The sequence below is a fragment of the Prunus dulcis genome, chromosome 1 (assembly GCF_902201215.1).
Source record: "Prunus dulcis chromosome 1, ALMONDv2, whole genome shotgun sequence".
NCBI classification, from domain to species: Eukaryota; Viridiplantae; Streptophyta; class Magnoliopsida; order Rosales; family Rosaceae; genus Prunus; species Prunus dulcis.
The window spans coordinates 4,665,776-4,683,198 of record NC_047650.1 but is presented as its reverse complement, the minus strand read 5'-3'; the positions used below and the strand labels follow the sequence as shown (position 1 = coordinate 4,683,198).

At 37.7% G+C, this 17,423-nt stretch overlaps 3 protein-coding genes and 1 non-coding gene across 4 annotated transcripts; 1 reads left to right on the top strand and 3 right to left on the bottom strand.

The window, feature by feature from the left end:
• The first annotated feature begins 1,793 nt into the window (after nucleotides 1-1,793).
• On the top strand, nucleotides 1,794-9,255 carry LOC117615736 (auxin response factor 19-like). Its single transcript, XM_034344876.1, has 14 exons — nucleotides 1,794-2,331; nucleotides 2,689-2,807; nucleotides 3,438-3,536; nucleotides 3,634-3,690; nucleotides 3,864-4,019; nucleotides 4,095-4,179; nucleotides 4,285-4,375; nucleotides 4,572-4,736; nucleotides 4,890-5,012; nucleotides 5,225-5,300; nucleotides 5,406-5,544; nucleotides 6,083-7,995; nucleotides 8,103-8,293; nucleotides 8,576-9,255. Exons 1-14 carry the CDS (start codon nucleotides 2,268-2,270, stop codon nucleotides 8,712-8,714), a joined length of 3,417 nt encoding a protein of 1,138 aa, XP_034200767.1. The 5' UTR covers nucleotides 1,794-2,267; the 3' UTR covers nucleotides 8,715-9,255.
• Nucleotides 9,256-9,777: 522 nt separating this feature from the next.
• LOC117615737 (proteasome subunit beta type-6-like) lies at nucleotides 9,778-13,652 on the bottom strand. The gene is made up of 8 exons (XM_034344878.1): nucleotides 13,428-13,652; nucleotides 13,193-13,269; nucleotides 12,404-12,459; nucleotides 11,892-11,964; nucleotides 11,308-11,419; nucleotides 11,091-11,164; nucleotides 10,765-10,839; nucleotides 9,778-10,199 (listed from the first exon to the last, which is right to left on the bottom strand). Exons 1-8 carry the CDS (start codon nucleotides 13,540-13,542, stop codon nucleotides 10,068-10,070), a joined length of 714 nt encoding a protein of 237 aa, XP_034200769.1. The 5' UTR covers nucleotides 13,543-13,652; the 3' UTR covers nucleotides 9,778-10,067.
• A 60-nt stretch (nucleotides 13,653-13,712) lies between these two features.
• Nucleotides 13,713-13,784, bottom strand: TRNAP-AGG. Its single transcript has one exon. It is a non-coding gene; the product is annotated as a tRNA-Pro (tRNA).
• A 698-nt stretch (nucleotides 13,785-14,482) lies between these two features.
• LOC117615677 (elongation factor 1-alpha) lies at nucleotides 14,483-14,764 on the bottom strand. Its single transcript, XM_034344806.1, has one exon. It carries the CDS (start codon nucleotides 14,762-14,764, stop codon nucleotides 14,483-14,485), a length of 282 nt encoding a protein of 93 aa, XP_034200697.1.
• Nucleotides 14,765-17,423: the final 2,659 nt, after the last annotated feature.

The window sequence follows — 17,423 nt, the reverse complement described above, 5'->3', positions numbered from 1 at the left end:
GTGGTTGCCAATGACCCATTTGCCCCTCTTGCTCTATATATTAATTTTTCTTTTTGGTAATTATTGTTGCCCTTTGAATACAATGAACCCACTTTTTTTTTTGGGTCTTTTTTACTAAATAGGGACTTACTCATCATGTCAATTGTCAACCCACAACGCCTAATACAATTCCATCACAAGAAGATTTTTCATTTTTGGTCAATAAAACGTTGGGTTGGTAAAACAAAAGAACATAATCACAGGAAGGAAGTGTTCATATTTACGTTTTAGGGATTGAAATGCAACAATTAGAATTATTCCAATTCTTCAACTAATTTAATGATTTTTTTTCTCAAAATTAAAAAAATATCCTTTAATACTCTCTCCTTGAATAAAAAGAAAGGAAAACGAAAATATGGTCTAGCTTAATGAAAAAAGGTGTTGACTTGCAGACCATCAGTCTCAAGTTCGAACTCCTATACACCTTGATAGTGTGTGTGTGAAAAATCCACATTTCCTTATAGTTTTGACTCTCACTTGTATTAAAAAATAACAATGTAGCATGTTAGATACTAACATTTTATGTGTTATAAACAAATGAAGTTCATAAATGGTGTGGATATAAACAAATAAAAGAACTCACATATTTTATAGTCAAAATTAAAGAACTAATTTTGGCGTGAAGGAATTATTGAGAAATGGAGAAAGGTATCAACTTACATACGCCATTAGGGAACGATGTAGCCTATATAAACTCGCAAAGTGCACTTTATTTTGTACACATAGTATTAAGTGATTTGAGGTATCTCTGATATTATTTAGAATATTATCTTAAACTATGAATGTACACATAGTTTACATCCTCGTATTTTTAATCGATTAACAAACTTTTTCTCGTAAACTTTTACTCATTTGATTTGCAAGATTTGCTTATTAATTATTAACCGGAAGGTTTAAAGATGGAAAATAGATGGTGATGCCATTAATTAGTGCAAGCATGCCTTAATTAGTGACGTGAGTCTTGTGATTCACTATTATGGCATTAAAGCAAAGCTTCAATGATTTCTGAACCAACCACTTGCCCTATTTTCGTACGTAATTGAGTTTTTAGCCTCAAGAGGCAACTACCTTTGTATCGTTAGGTTTAGTTACTTAACTTGACATTAAATTTTACATATGCAATTCATTTTCTAGGTTTTTAAAACAATAAATAAAAAAAACTATTATTAGATGAGAAATTTAACACACAAAAAACCCCACTAAAAACATCATGTTGGAGATGAAAAGAACGAGGAAACACAAAGAACCAATATACAAATAACTTTCATCATGTGCTGCACAATGGATGGCGATGGTGACGGTCAACAAATGGTCAATAACACATAATCATATTTGGAAATTCCAATAACAAATAATCATGGGTAACTTTTTTTTTTTTTTTTTCCCTCTCAACTCTTTTGATAGCATGTAAAATCCAGCTAGTGTAAGCATAAGAAAAAGAATATTAAGTTGATCTAGCATAATTTTGAAATAAATCTGAATACTGTGTGTCTATGTGCAACTGTCGCTAGCACTATACTTTGAATCTTATTTGTCATCACTGTTGTTCTAAGATTAAGCTACATTAACCATGGTTAACAAGATAAAAACAGAACTAACCACAAACCCAACTCCATAGGGTCAACTAAGAGCCAAAGCCCCATTAGTCAGTGCCATTTTCAAGGACAGGTAGAGAGAGAAGAAAACACACAAAGAGAAAAAGAAAATTGTTTATTTTGATGTAGAGAGAGTGAGAGAAAAGGGAGCATTGAGCATTGGGAAGAAGAGAGAGAAGAGAGAGAGAGGAGAGAAGGAAAGGAAATGTCTGGGTGGTGTAGGGGAAGATAGGGGGCAAAGCTTCAGCATTTGGTCTCTCTTAATCTCAGCAAACCCTCCTTTTTCTCTGCCCCTCTGTTCCCTCCTTTTACGTCGCCGTTTTGCCCCCTTCACCTCGCCGGAAAGCCCATAACCTTTCCCGGGAAAATCTGCAACCTTTTCCGGGAAAGTTTTTTCTTTTCCATTTTTTAAAATCTTTTTTGGGGGCTGTAGACTTTGCTGAGCTGATCTGAGCTCAGCTGATGGAGAACTTGAAAATCTAGTTCGTTGATCTGAGTGCGTGGTCTGGGAGCTGAGAAGAGCTAGGAAAGGAGCTCCATTTTATCGCCGATATATCTCCGGCGAGATGAGCAAGTGAGATTTTCCGGCAGTATATCCAGTCTTTCGAAGAACCCAAGTCGCCGGAGCAAACAATGAAGCCGCCCGCGAACGGCGCCGGGGCTGCTGCGGCCAACGGTCCATCCAATTCATGCGAAGGTCGGCACTTTCTCTCTCTATATTTATCTATGAGCTGCGCTCTGTCTCTGTCTCTCTCTAAAAAACACGAAAATCGGTGGATGGATCGATCGATACGGTTGTTGTGAAATTTTGTTTTGTCTTTATTTGACTTCGTTTTGTTCGTTACAAGTATTTTTGTACGTACTCGGGACTCTCTAACTAACTGCCTCTGCTCCTAGGCAGTTATGTTATCCCAGAATCCAGATTCTTCTCTGTTTCAGTTGGTCCTTTATTTTCTTTCTCGTTTCCGTTTTCTCGGGAAACAAACGGAAAAAACGGGGTTTTTTTGATTGTTTGTGGGAGTTTCTGACGAATGAACGGGTTACACGTGTGCAGGGGGGGAGAATGTGAAGATCATAAACCCGGAGCTATGGCAAGCGTGCGCCGGGCCGCTGGTGAACTTGCCGCCGGCTGGGACCCACGTGGTCTACTTCCCTCAAGGTCACAGCGAACAAGTGGGTGTTTAAATGTTGTTGCTATCGTGCGCCGCCTGAGCGCTTCTGCCTATCCTTAACATTCTATACTCTCTACTTTCCTGAACTCATCAATGCTTATCATGATTTTTGAGTTCATTTATTGTGCAGGCCGCTTCTGTTAATAGCAATCTGTTGTTGACCCTCCTTTTCAATGTTTTGTTAATTTTAGAAAACACATGGTTTTGTATGTAATTTTTCTTTAATTTTTTATTTATTTAGTGGGATATAAATTTTCACCTAATAAAGCAGATGGGGTTGATGGGTTTGAACAATTTAGGATTAACGGAAAAAGAAAACAATCCTATTTATTTTTGTTGTTGTGGGTCTCCCCATTATATTTACTCTTCTTGTTTTGGTTCAACATTGTTGTGGTAGCTAAGTACTTGGTTAGATTTAAGTAATTACATTTAGTTATTGATTTTTGTGTTTTTGTTTTTGTGGAGAATTTCCTCGGTCTTTTCGTTCTATCTCTCCAAGTAGGTGGTAAATTTAAAGTTTTAGTTTTTATGTATTGAGCAGTCATCATACAGGATAAGTTTGATATTTGAAGTTGTAATATGTATGAAGTTGTATTAGGTCCTGATTTGAGAGTGAAATTTCTGATTTCAGGTTGCCGCATCTATGAAAAAGGATGTGGATGGTCAAATACCAAACTACCCGAATCTTCCCTCCAAGCTACTATGTCTCCTTCACAATGTCACCTTGCATGTATGGCTGATTTTATCTGTTTTTAAGTATTACCTTGCCAATACATTTTCTTGATAATTTCTAATTGATTTTCTCACACTTATGTATGATGTTCTAGGCGGACCCCGAAACTGACGAAGTTTATGCTCAGATGACACTTCAGCCTGTTCCCTCGGTAAGGGCTGTTCAAAATGACTAGTAAATCATTATGTTCTGATAATACTTTGGACATACCCTTCTGTTACTTTAAATAAAATGCCTTTGTTCTTTAGATGGTAAAAATTTCTATGAAAAAAAAATATGGTAAAAATTTCTGGAAACTGATTTCCTCAACTTCTTGGTCTGCAGTTTGACAAGGATGCATTGTTGAGATCAGATCTTGCCCTCAAGTCAAATAAGCCCCAACCAGAGTTTTTCTGTAAAACATTGACAGCAAGTGATACAAGCACTCATGGAGGTTTCTCGGTGCCCCGTCGTGCAGCAGAAAAGATTTTCCCTCCTCTCGTAAGCAGTTTTACCACATTTCCAAGGTTTGCCACACTAATTACAAAGTTTAATAGTGCTCCTGTTTCTACATAGGATTTCTCCATGCAACCACCTGCTCAAGAACTTGTTGCCAGGGATTTGCATGATACTGTTTGGACTTTCCGCCATATCTATCGTGGTATGTTCTTTGTTTGGCCATTGGAATGTTGCATTCATGGATCAATAAGGTGCCATCATGATCATATTTCTAAACATCTGTTTTTTGTTGTTTTGCTTAATGCAGGGCAACCAAAACGCCACTTGCTTACAACAGGATGGAGCCTATTTGTTAGTGGGAAGAGGCTTTTCGCTGGCGATTCTGTTTTGTTCATTAGGTATTCACAATGAATTGAAAATCTTAGGGGTTTCTGTTTTTGAGCATTAATTTCTGCTTGTAAGTATGATTCATTGGTAACAAGGCCTCGTTCAAGTTATATATATAGGTTTTTATTTTTCTTCTCTCTTTTGCACTTGAAAATATATGAAGTGCAAAAACAAATTCTTATGGTGATACACACTTTCCGTGATCAGGGATGAAAAGCAGCAGCTTCTTTTGGGAATTAGACGCGCTAACAGGCAACCCACCAACCTATCATCTTCAGTATTATCAAGTGATAGTATGCACATTGGGATTCTAGCGGCTGCAGCTCATGCTGCCGCTAATAATAGCCCCTTCACAGTGTTCTACAATCCTAGGTTAACATCTTTCATTCTTTACTCTAAAATATCTTCTTTATTCTACATGTATAGAATCCTAGATTGTGGGAGGGAATCACTTGTTGTCACTATTTAAAAGAAATCAGTATATTTATTCTAAATTTGTATTGAAATGTTCTTTTCTATATGCAGAGCCAGTCCATCAGAATTTGTTATCCCATTAGCCAAGTACTACAAGGCAGCCTGTGGCAACCAACTATCTCTGGGTATGCGATTTCGTATGATGTTCGAAACTGAAGAGTCAGGAACAAGAAGGTAGTTGTATACTTGTCTTTCAGTCTATTGTTCAGGATTTTGGCAATCCTGGCAATAGTGATCTGGCAGATAATTCACAATTAGACTTTACAAACTAGAGATGCTGATGATTTGACAGGATTTTTAAGTTATTCGTCCAGTTCCTTCAGTTTTGACAAATAAAAATCTTATGGTGATTTTGGAATTGAACATGAGAAGCTTTTGTTGTACAGGTACATGGGTACAATTACAGGAATTAGTGATCTTGATTCTGTTAGATGGAAGAACTCACAATGGCGCAATTTGCAGGTAAATGTGATGGAAACTTCTTGTTATCCTCTCTCCCCTTGTTGCTTCCATTCATCTTGTTGGTCATGTAAAATAACCCAAAATCCCCGACATATCTTTGAATAGGTTGGTTGGGATGAGTCAACTGCTGGGGAAAGGCGTAATCGGGTGTCAATGTGGGAAATTGAGCCTGTTACTGCTCCATTTTTCATTTGTCCCCCACCATTCTTCAGATCAAAGCGTCCTCGGCAACCAGGAATGCCAGGTAAAAGACATAATATAGCAACCATAAATTCTACTAGTTCTTTATTGTCTCAGCTTAATTTGTGTAGTCTTTAAGCAACTCTTAACAAGTAAAAAGGATGAAATTTCCCTACTTAAATTGGACCCAGACTGGGTGTCAGTTTAGACAATCTTAGTGCACATTGCTTTCTGCTTGGTAAGAACTGTCTGGGATAATAGTGGATGGTATCCGCTGAATTTGATAACAAACGAAAATAATAAAAACAGTGAATGATATGGGATGGATTGATTGGACTGATTTTTGTCATTCATCTTGTTATGATCAGTGTTTGATCTTTTGACTTAAATAGTATCTTTTCGGTGATCCATTGTATGTGACATGGCACAAAACATACTAAATGATGTTTAAGTCCTTTGGAAGCTTCTCCATTCTTTTCCTGGCGTTGTTTTATACCTCAGTGTGAGCCATCCAGAAACAGGCCCTTAAAAACGTAAAGACATTATGAATTTGGAATTTTAGTGGAAGGACATCTAACAACCTTTGATTTTTCCTTTTGCAGATGAGGAATCCTCTGATTTAGATAATCTTTTTAAGAGGACAATGCCTTGGCTTGGTGATGATATGTGCATGAAGGATCCCCAGGTTCTACCTGGTCTGAGCTTAGTCCAGTGGATGAACATGCAGCAAAATTCTTCCGCGGGTAACTCCATACAGCCAAATTACATGCATTCCTTTCCTGGTTCTGCTCTGCAAAACCTTGCTGGAGCGGATCTTTCTCGGCAGTTGGGCATGTCAGGGTCTCAAATACCTCAGTTGAGCAATTTACAATTCAATGCCCAGAGACTACCTCAGCAAGCACAACAGCTTGATCAACTCCAAAAGCTGCCATCCACAATGAACCCATTAGCATCCATGATCCAACGACAGCAACAGTTGGGTGATATTACTCAACAACCCAGGCAAAATTCGTTTAATCAATCTCTACCCTCCAGCCAAGTTCAATCCCAGCTTCTGCAACCTCAGACCCTTGTCCAAACTAATAGTGTCCTTCAGCAGCAATCATCTAGTCAAAACCATCTTCAAAGAAACCTCCCTCAGAACCTGCAGCAGCATCAGCAGCAACAGCAGCAGCAGCTGCATCAACAGCAACAGCATCAACAGCAACAGCAGCAGCATCAACAGCAGCAGCAGCATCAACAACAAATTGCGGGTCAAAATCAACAGCAATTTCAGTCTCAACTTCCTGATCAAATAAACCAACAGTTGCAACATCTTTCTGATAATCAGCTTCAACTTCAGCTGTTACAGAAGCTTCAACAGCAACAGCAGTCGCTTTTGACACAGCAGGCACTGCAACAGCCTGCTCAACTTATCCAACTCCAGGACCAGCAGAGGCAACTGTTAGATGTGTCCCAGAGCTTCTCCAGGCCTGTGACTCCCACCCAAATGCAAGAAATGCCTCAAATGGCACCAACCTTGCATCCTCAGTCAAGAACAATGCCACAGCAGCTGACAAAGAATAATAACAGCCAAACTAATGTTCGGTTTTCTCAACCACCTCAGCAGCCAAAGCTTCAACAGCAGCAACCTGTTATGGTGCCTGAAATGTCCGGGCATATGGGACTTCCCCCAACCCCAACAACCAATCAACTCTCTACAGCTGTAAGCAATGTAATGACAGGAGGTGCAGGAGCAGGGCAGTCTGGGATTACAGATGAGGTTCCATCGTGTTCAAATTCACCATCCACAAACAACTGTCCAAGTTTAATTCAACCATTGATGAACAACAGAGCCCATCGAAACTCATTCGTCGGGGAGGACATGGCTCAGTCTGCCACCACAATCTTGAGTCCTAGTGCCATAGAAACAATGCCATCAAATGGTAACTTATTGAAAGATTTCCAGCTTAAGTCTGATGTTAAGCCTTCAGTGAACATTGCTAGCAATCAAAGTCAAGGAATTCTTACAGCACAAACATACCTGAACAGTGCAGCTGTCCATACAGATTACTTGGACACATCCTCTTCAACAACTTCAGTAGGCCTCTCTCAAAATGATGTCAATTTACAGCAGAATAATGCCCCATTGTCTTTCAATCCACAATCAATGTTATTCAGAGAAGCCAGTCAAGAAGGGGAAGTTCAGGCAGATCATAGAAACAATGTTTCATATGGTTCTAACATTGATGGCCAATTGGGGATACCCTTGAATCCTGATCCTATGTTGGCCAAGGGCACGGTGGCATTAGGAAAGGATTTTTCAAATAATCTCTCTTCAGGAGGCATGATTGGCAACTATGAAAATGCAAAAGATGCTCAGCAGGAACTTTCATCTTCAATGGTTTCCCAGTCCTTTGGAGTTCCAGATATGGCATTCAATTCAATTGACTCAACCATAAATGATAGCGGCTTTCTGGACACTGGCCCATGGGCTCCAGCACCCCAATTTCAGCGAATGAGGACATACACCAAGGTTTGATATTTTAAATTAAAATTCAAAATACATTATGAAGCTATCCATTTTAAGTATTTAAGATTATTTTTTTCTTTTGCTCTAACTTGGCTATTGTTTCTGTAAAGGTGTACAAACGTGGAGCTGTAGGGAGATCTATAGATATTGCACGCTATTCAGGTTATGGTGAGCTTAAACAAGATCTGGCTCGTAGGTTTGGTATAGAGGGACAGTTAGAGGACCGAGGGAGAGTAGGCTGGAAACTTGTGTATGTAGATCATGAGAGTGATGTTCTGCTAGTTGGAGATGACCCTTGGGAGTAAGTCTTTTAGTCCCATTTCTGCTTAAAATTTTGAATATATCATGGGCGTGCACGCATATACGCATAATTTTCCTGTTTGAATAACTTGTCTGGAGATTTTCTTGTTCCTGAAGTTGAATGTTCGATTGTGCCAAATTAGCATGACATATTTTTGTCCCTGGGCAGTGTTTTGCATCAAGACTTGTTTATTACGTAACATTAAGGGCCAAAAGAATTAAGAGTCTTGTACATGATTTTTCATTGTACTTGTTTCTTAATTGGTGGTCTTGCCTATTCCAGGGAGTTTGTAAACTGTGTTCGCTGCATCAAGATCCTGTCCCCACAAGAAGTCCAGCAAATGAGTTTGGATGGAGACTTTGGTGGCAACGCTGTGCTTCTAAATCAAGCTTGCAGCAGCTCAGATGGTGGGAATGCCTAATGTAGTGTACCAAAATGCTGACAATTTTTCTTCCTAGTAGGAGCCTTTTGCTGTTTTTAAGAAAATCTTTCATGGTAATCAGCACGGTATGACCAAAGTTTGGTCTTTCCGGTCACTTACCACTTGCTGGAGCAAGCAATTTGAGAAGTGATCTTTTAAAAGTTGAGGGTGGCTTCCAAGTTTGTGGCCCAGCTTACACAAGCAGTGGAAAGAAGCTGAAGTTCTGAACAAAGTATATCCTTGTCTGAGATTTCTTGAGTTTCTAGTTGGTCTGAGTTCTGTTCAAGGGAGGGCCAAATTCTGGGCAAGTGAACAACGTAGCATGGCATATTTATATTTGCCGATACGAAGATGATGTGCTGAAGTCAATTTAAGATTCATTTGCCTTGGTACTTTTCTTTTTCTTCCACATTGGAATTCCCCCACGCAAGTACATTGTAAAGAGCATTGTAGCATGGAATTCTTATCGTTCAGTTTCGAGTGTATATTAGATTTCGAAAGTGAAATCGGTTATATAAATTTCGAAAGTGATTGATGTAAACACGTTGTGTCAAACAGACTGACCAAGGCTACAATTGGGTACCAACGGAACATGTTGTGTGAAAAATGTCAAGACGGAAAATTATTGCCAACCAAATTAAGCTGAACAAAGCAACATGCATTCGTGTTTGATGCGCAGGATTGGATTGAAATGTCATTGAGGATTAACTAGATTTATACCGAACGGGATGGACTAAACGAGATCCTTGGCGCATAAGACTCGGCGTATCAATTCAATCTCTTACTTGAACTCAGGTCGTGTCAATGGCTTAATTTATCTTGGGATAAAATATCCACACTAGTTCGGAGAGCTTATTCCACATGGAATAGGAGGTTCTACCCAAAATTTAGTTTGCCAAACGTGAAGTGAAAGTGAACCAAAAGGGTCCAATCCCACTCATTCCACATGAAACGGGGGCTTTCGCTTCTTACAACTTTCAAGTCTTTCCTCTAGCAATTCTAGGTATCAACATATTTCCCGAGGACCAGTCAATTTGATTGTTTCAAATGAAGATCAATTATCAAACTGTTAAGAATCCAAGCACCCATGCATCATCTTCTAGTTTGAAAGGTGCACAAATAATTTCAACAGTTCGAGAATCCATCTTATTCTTTTTATAAGCTACTTATCGAACCCGGTAGAAAAAGATCAGTTCAATCAAATCATTTCATTGTACGAGATGGTAATGAAACTGCAAAGTAAAACTTTCCAAATACATACTGAAATGGCCCCCGGCGAAAACTAGGATACGAGAAAGTGTGCCATTCATGGTGTCACTGGGGATTACCTAGTCCTATAGGAGATGAAAATCCTCAAGTTACCATCATGTCAGGACCAGATGATGACAATATATCCAGCAGTGAATTTTGGGGTTCTAGCTCCTCATGCCAGAGTGGAAGGGTGTCACCTGGATAGTAGTTTCTTGTCACCCCCTCTGAATTAATCTGCAGAACAGAGTATACAATCGCCAGAAAATTAGTGGAAGGAAGATAGACGGCCATACAAGAATGAAAACCATATAAAGTCCATAGGTACTTGGCTATTTTTTAGGGGGAAAACGGTAATTAAAAAAAAAAAGAAAATACCATTAAGAAAATTTAAAAAATATACTACTAAGAAAATTTAAAAAAAAAATCTGTTAGGAAGCAAGTTGTTCTCCTGAAAGGTTTGAGTTCAATCCTCACAACCTCCGATTAACAAAACAACAAATCCATCGCATTAGGAAGGCAACAGATTGTGTTGCCACTGGCACTACTATATGCTATATAAGTAAATAGCTTGATGTAAGCATCATATACTGCTTAATTTCAAGCTCACAAGAGAAGCATGTCACTGCAATAACAAGCATTGCACTTATGCCCTTTCATTGTTTTTTTTTTTTTTGAGAATCGGAATCTTGAACAAGTTAGAAGCGAGGCTATGGCTGCAGGTACATTGGCAGAGAACTAAATCTTTCTACTCCCCAAACCATAAAGTAATTGCATAGCGTACAATAAAAGAAAAACTCACAATGACAGTCCGAACAACACCACCACTAGCACCATCCCGAGCAATAGCAAGAGAAACTGCCTTCAGCACCAATCTCTACAGTAAATTAACAGCCATTGCTTTAGTGATCAATTCTAGAAAGTACTAATGCATCAAGGAAAAAGTTAGTTTCTACGGACAAGGTGGATGCGTTCAAGGAACTACATATTGGTGTCAATGAAAACTGAAGCTTGGAGATACACAAATATCAACAATGATGACAAACCAAATCTTAGCACATTACTAGTATCAAGGAAGCCACCAATGAAGCAATAGAAAAGTCTGTAAGAAACATTAAGACTACATACCTCAGCTTCCTCTTTGGTCATTCCTTCCTTCCACTCTTGATCAAAGAAGCCATACAGATAAGTGGAGCCAGATCCTGGATGACAAAATATTGTTGAGAGCCATAAACTTTAATAGCATTCAAGTGGCAACAAAAATTTAAACAGAGTGCATGTCCATTTACTCAAACCATTTCAACCATGACAAGGGAAACAATAGAAACAGTTGATGAAATCATACCTCCAATAGCAAAAGGTTGCTCCAAAATTGTCCCTCCAAGTGGCACTCCATATATTTTACCTCCTTTGTACTTGTCCCAACCACCAATAATCAAGCCAGTTTGTAGCATATTCTACCAATTTTAAAATAACACATAAGAAATGAGAAATACAATAGGAAATAAGGAAATACCTGAAGAACCATAGCAATCTTATTAAATGTTGCACTTCAATAATAAGTAAACTCCAGTCTCAGTCTAACAAATTTTCAAATAGTTTCCAGGAAGTTGCTAGAAATAACTTGACCTCTATCCAGCTCACTTTTAAACTCTTTGTACTTTCTGATAAACTATTAACATTAAAAAGTAACAAATCCAATTCCCACACTTTTGTTCTGGAGTACTTGTAAACCTATGACATTTAATCTTGTTTATTTACCAAACATTCAAATGTACATCAGTGGAAATTGTGAAAACAAATAGGAAAACTAAAAGAATCTGAACAAGGATAAACTTTTTGTAGAAGTTAGAACGATCAACGTTTTCAAAATTTTTGAATGACGAAAACGGAAACTAAAGGTAAAATTAAAGAATAATAGATGCAAACCTTGTTATTGTATGCAAACAACCTGATAAGGTTTGCAGCAACCTTGACTGTTGCAGGCTGTCCCTGCTGTATCCTACATAAACGGGAGAATTTTGAATGACAATTGAAACAGTAGCACACATTAATGAATGGAAAAACACAATGTAGTGCAAAGCTTAAATCTGGCATCTTAATTTCCAAAATTTTAAAATTGCTTACTACCACAAGTTTCAAATGTTTACAAGTGCAATCTTTTATGCATAACTTTGAATACTATTTATCAGTTCCACGATGGTTAACGTTTCATTAAATTTTCAGCAAGAAAACATAATGCTCAAAGAAAGTAAAAGCATTCTGCAAGCCCAAACACATATGGTGGTGCAACAAAATGAAATCCAAGAGATGCACCAAAGGCATTAGTAAGTTGATTTTTTTTATAAAAAAAATCATCGTAGGGTGGATCCAGAAGTTTTTAACTACAAAAGGGAAGAAAAAACAGTTAAAGTAAATCCAGAAGTTGCTCATTCACTTACGTGTGCTGATGGAGAAAATGACGGACATAATCTGATAGAACTTGAGAATCTGCAGCCTGAGAATAGAAAATTAAATAGATTAACAACAGAAGTAGAGCAACTACAAAATCTTCAACCAACACACCCAAAAGACAAAATCCTTAAAGTTACTTATCTGTCAAACAATGCTCCTGAGGAATTATGATCCAAAAGGAAAATAACAAAGCAAGAGAAAAGGGAGATAAAGAATGAAATAAGCAAAAGTGGTTAGGAAGGATAAATCTGCCAAAATTCATGGGAGGACATTAGCTCTAGATATATTAAGCAGCAAAAGAAAATTTATGCAGTCAATCGGAATTAGATTCTGATAAGGATCCATGTGGCCAACCCAAAATAGGGATTAAGGGTGAGTCAAATTGAGTTGTTCTTGTTTCTATGGCATGCTAAAGCCTAAAATACGAACCAGACACCAAGCCTGACCTTTTCTATGCCCAAAATCTGAGGACATTGAGATGACTTTATCTTGCTGATCTTTCTTACTCAAAGAATTTTTGTTGTGAGAATTTTTTCAACTATCCAGCTAAATGAAAAGTTAACATCTTTCTGTATATGATTAATTGAAGTAGTTCAGCTATTTTGTTAGTATATTTAAACGGAAGTATACAATACAATACTTTAGCAAGAAAGAAAACAAAAACAACTTTACATATGTATGCAAACAACCGAAATCATAAACAAGAACAACAGCATTAAATAAAAAAATAAATTTAAAAAAGAAAAGAAAAAAAAGGACTAGACGGAAAGAGATACCGATCCGGAACGGCACAAGTAGACATTATCAGTGAGCTGAGTGATCTTATCGGATGCCCGATTCGCAACATAAACACCTAATAATCAACAACAACAACAACAACAAAAAGCCAAATTCCGTGAAAAATCAAATAAAAGATCCAAATATTTTTCTCCAGTAAATTTGAACTTGACGTGAGAGTTTGCAGAAATCTCAAGGTCCTTAGGTGTATCGAAAATAAAAGAGAGGGATTACCAGTGCTGGTTCGAGAATCGGCACCGAGGACGACGCCGCCATTGTAGGTGACGCCGATGATGGTGGTGCCCATGGAGTGAGGGGCATTCAGGTCATTCTGTATAGACTGATCCATTTTCAGAAAAGCTGCGACGCCAGAAGTCGAGATTGGAAGAGAAATAAGGCAGCAGAGAGTCGGAGACCAGTAGGAGGAAAAAGCACTCCTTTCTTTCTTGTGTGGGAGGAAAAGAAAAAACCAAGTTTTAAAAGTGAAAACAAAAAACAAAAAATATATAAAAAAGAAATGGGGCATTCCGAGAATTGAACTCGGGACCTCTCGCACCCTAAGCGAGAATCATACCACTAGACCAAATGCCCTGTGTTGACAACTTACGAAAGAATAAATTATGTAACGTATATTTTACATGTCAGCTTTGAACCAAGCATGGTCATTGCCGTAACAAAATGTTATATATGAACTATACATTCGGAAGCATAAATTTAAACTTGAGTGACTAGTTTACTAAGTTATCTTGGGCACCTAAATGTTTTTGTTCATTGAATTTAAGCTAACGACCTCGTTCCATATTGAGAAAAGAAGAATTAATAGAAGAATTTTTTTATATATAAATGATAGTCTAAATTAGACTAAATAATTTATTTTAAAATACGGAAACGAAAATTCAAACTTAGGCGCGAGTGATGAACGCAGTTTTTTTGCGTCGAATTGTAAAGTGAAGTGAATTATGTTTGTTAACATATGCAGAGCAGAGGCCCATGTTCTCATCTAATTTAGTAGTAGCAGGCTCATGAAACTATTTGTTAGTCTGAACTCCCGTTTCAATGAAGAACATTGGACACAATACACTTGAAACATGCAGGCATAAAAATGACTTTTGCCTTGTGATATTCATTGTAAACGCGTTGATTCAACATTAGATACGCTGACCAAATCTCAATGGCTTTAACTCTGCACACATGACAGTTGAATATCTGGCCAGAATTTTAACGCAATTTATGTAGACACAGTCATGAGCAGTACGACCATCACTTGTTGAAACCTTGAAATGCACAATTCATTTGCCTTTCTTGGCTGCAGACTTGGTGACCTTGGCTCTAGTAAGATCCTTCTTATCCACATTCTTGATGACTCCCACGGTCACAGTCTGGCGCATGTCCCTCACAGCAAATCGACCAAGTGGAGGATACTCGGAGAAAGTCTCAACAACTATGGGCTTGGTGGGAATCATCTTAACAAGCCCTGCATCATCGTTCTTCAAGAACTTGGGCTTTTTCTCAAGCTCTTTACCAGATCGCATGTCAATCTTGGTCAGGAGCTTAGCGAACTTGACAGCCATAGTGCATCTCCACAGATTTAACTTAAGTGGTCAGTCCAGTAGGGCCAAAAGTCACAACCATACCAGGTTTCAGGACACCAGTCTCAACACTGGGACAGTTAGGTGAATCCACGACAGATCGGTGTTCCTTCCTCGGTCACAGTCATTTGATGAAGTCCAAGATCCACGTCATCAACATAACTCGTACTCTCAATCGCAAAGGTTACCGTGCTAGCATGCTTCACATCCACACATCCTAAACCCTAATGACAAAAAACAAACATGTTTCTTGCCTCATAATAAGACCTACATGATCACTCGAATTGTCGTTTTACCTTTCTAAACTATGTCATGATTGTCAATTTGCCCCTTAAATGATTTTTTGGTAGATTAAGGACTTGATGGTGCGAGTTTATTGATGGTGGTTGTTTGTCGATGTGAGTTTGTTGATTTGGTTTCATGTGCATTTACTCAACCATATAATTTAAGAATAGTTATAATAAATTTTACACCTTACGATGATACCGTGCCAAAAAGAATTTGCTATGAAGCCTAAAATTTAAATCTTTTAGTATGCTCATTGTAAAAGGATCCTATCATATTAAAGTAACAAAAAGCTTTCACCAACTCATAAGCATGTGCTAAAAAATTACATGTGACTAGGCCTCATCATTTGGCCCGCGGGCTCATGGGCCAATGGGGACAGCCTGGCCCATGGAAAAAAAGCCCGGCCTGGTATGTTATGGGCTTTGAGATGGCCCGACCCGTCTTGGGCTGGGCTAGGCTTGGGCTTGGGTGTCCGAAGCCCGGCCCGGCCCGATTAAGCCGAAGAAAGCCCAGCCCGGCCGCCCACAAAAGCCCAGCCCGTTAGGCCCGCATACATATATAATTATGTATAAATAAGAGTTTAGGTTTAGGATTATATCACTTAAATCACATATATAATTGTTTCATTTCATTTACTTTTCTTTACTCATTCATAATTTATAATTGAATGATTAACACATTAATTTGTGTCAATTATTAATTCAACAATTATACATATAAAAAAAAAATAAGATGAACAACATATCACATCACCAAAAATAATTATATCACGAAACATAATTGTACCACCAAATATAATCATGCTTTTCTTGAACACATCACCAAATATTTGCATATTTATTCATACCATCCTTTAAAAAAATATTTTTTTGATACTTACTATTTTTTAAAATTATTTCTTAAAATGTATTACGATCTAATTATGTAATAACCTCAAAAATAATACTTGGTATTATTATTTTTGTGGAAAATCTTATAAGTTGTTGACTTTATTGAGTGTTTTATGAATTTGGTTTGATGTAAAAATATTGGAATTAAGTGAGTTTAATCTCAAATTTGGACTAAGATGCCCTTATGATTAAGTTTATGATTTTTTTAATGAAGTAGGGCCCGTTTAGACCCGGCCCTGCCAGATGGGCTTTCTCAAGCTTGGCTCATGGGTCAGGCTTGGGCTTTGAATTTTCTAAAAAAAACTCAGCCCGATATTTTCTCTCTCATCTTTAAAGCCCGGCCCAGCCCATTGATGAGCCCTACATGTGACTACGAAGGTGAAATTTAATTACAAGGCAAACCATTCTAACCAGGAGAAGGGAAACAACATCGAAAACATAAAGACAACAAATTGAAAAACAAAATAGAACTGTTGATGAAAACACACATCCAATAGAAAAAGGTTGCTCTAAAATTGTCCTTCCAAGTGGCACTCCATATATTTTAGGGAGCTTTGGTTTAAAATCAATAGGGAGTTCCATATTGTGATAGACAAGAAATTAATTTTACATAATTAACTTGAGGTCAATGACTAATAAATCAACCTCAAATTACAAAACTACAACTAACAAATCCTATAAATTACAATAATTGCCATTACAACTTTTTTTTATATAAATAATTTCGTAATTCATTTGAGGTCAATCTGCAGCTGTCCACTGATCTGTGAGCCCAGTCCAACTCCTACAGCCTAAACACAAGTGACATCAGTTTCCACCTTCAAACGACATCAACTTCTACAGCCCACGCCCAAAACGACAACAAAAACTGGTACGACATCAAAACTGGAACTCACGCTACGACTTCAAACGCGTTCAACCCATATTTCCACTCCTCATTTCTTCTTTGTCACTTCACTCTGAAAACATCGCAAAAACACTCACCATTTTGCTCTCAAATTTCTCTTTGAAATCGAAAAGAAATCAAAAACTCTGAAAAGTAGACATCTACGAAAAGACATTGCAACACATTTGGAAACTATGTAAGAAACTCTCTCTCTCTCACTCCCTCACTAAATCAGAAACTACATCGTAGTGCCTTATGGGTTTAACACATTTGCCTTCCTTTCTAAAATCTTCTCGCCTATTTAGCAAACTAGATAGCAATTTTAGGAATTTTAGGTATTATTGATTCTGCATTTGAAAAAGTGCATGACTCGTTTTAATAACTACTTTTGGTTTGGGCATTTTAACAAACACATGGAAGGCACATTATAACACAATAGTTTTTGGGTTTATGCTTGCATAAAATGTATTTTATGTTTTGGGCTTATGCTTGCATGCAATGTAGTTTATGTTTTGGGTTTATGCAATGTAGTTTATGTTTTGTGTTTTGGATTTTGGCATCACTATTCCCAATGTTG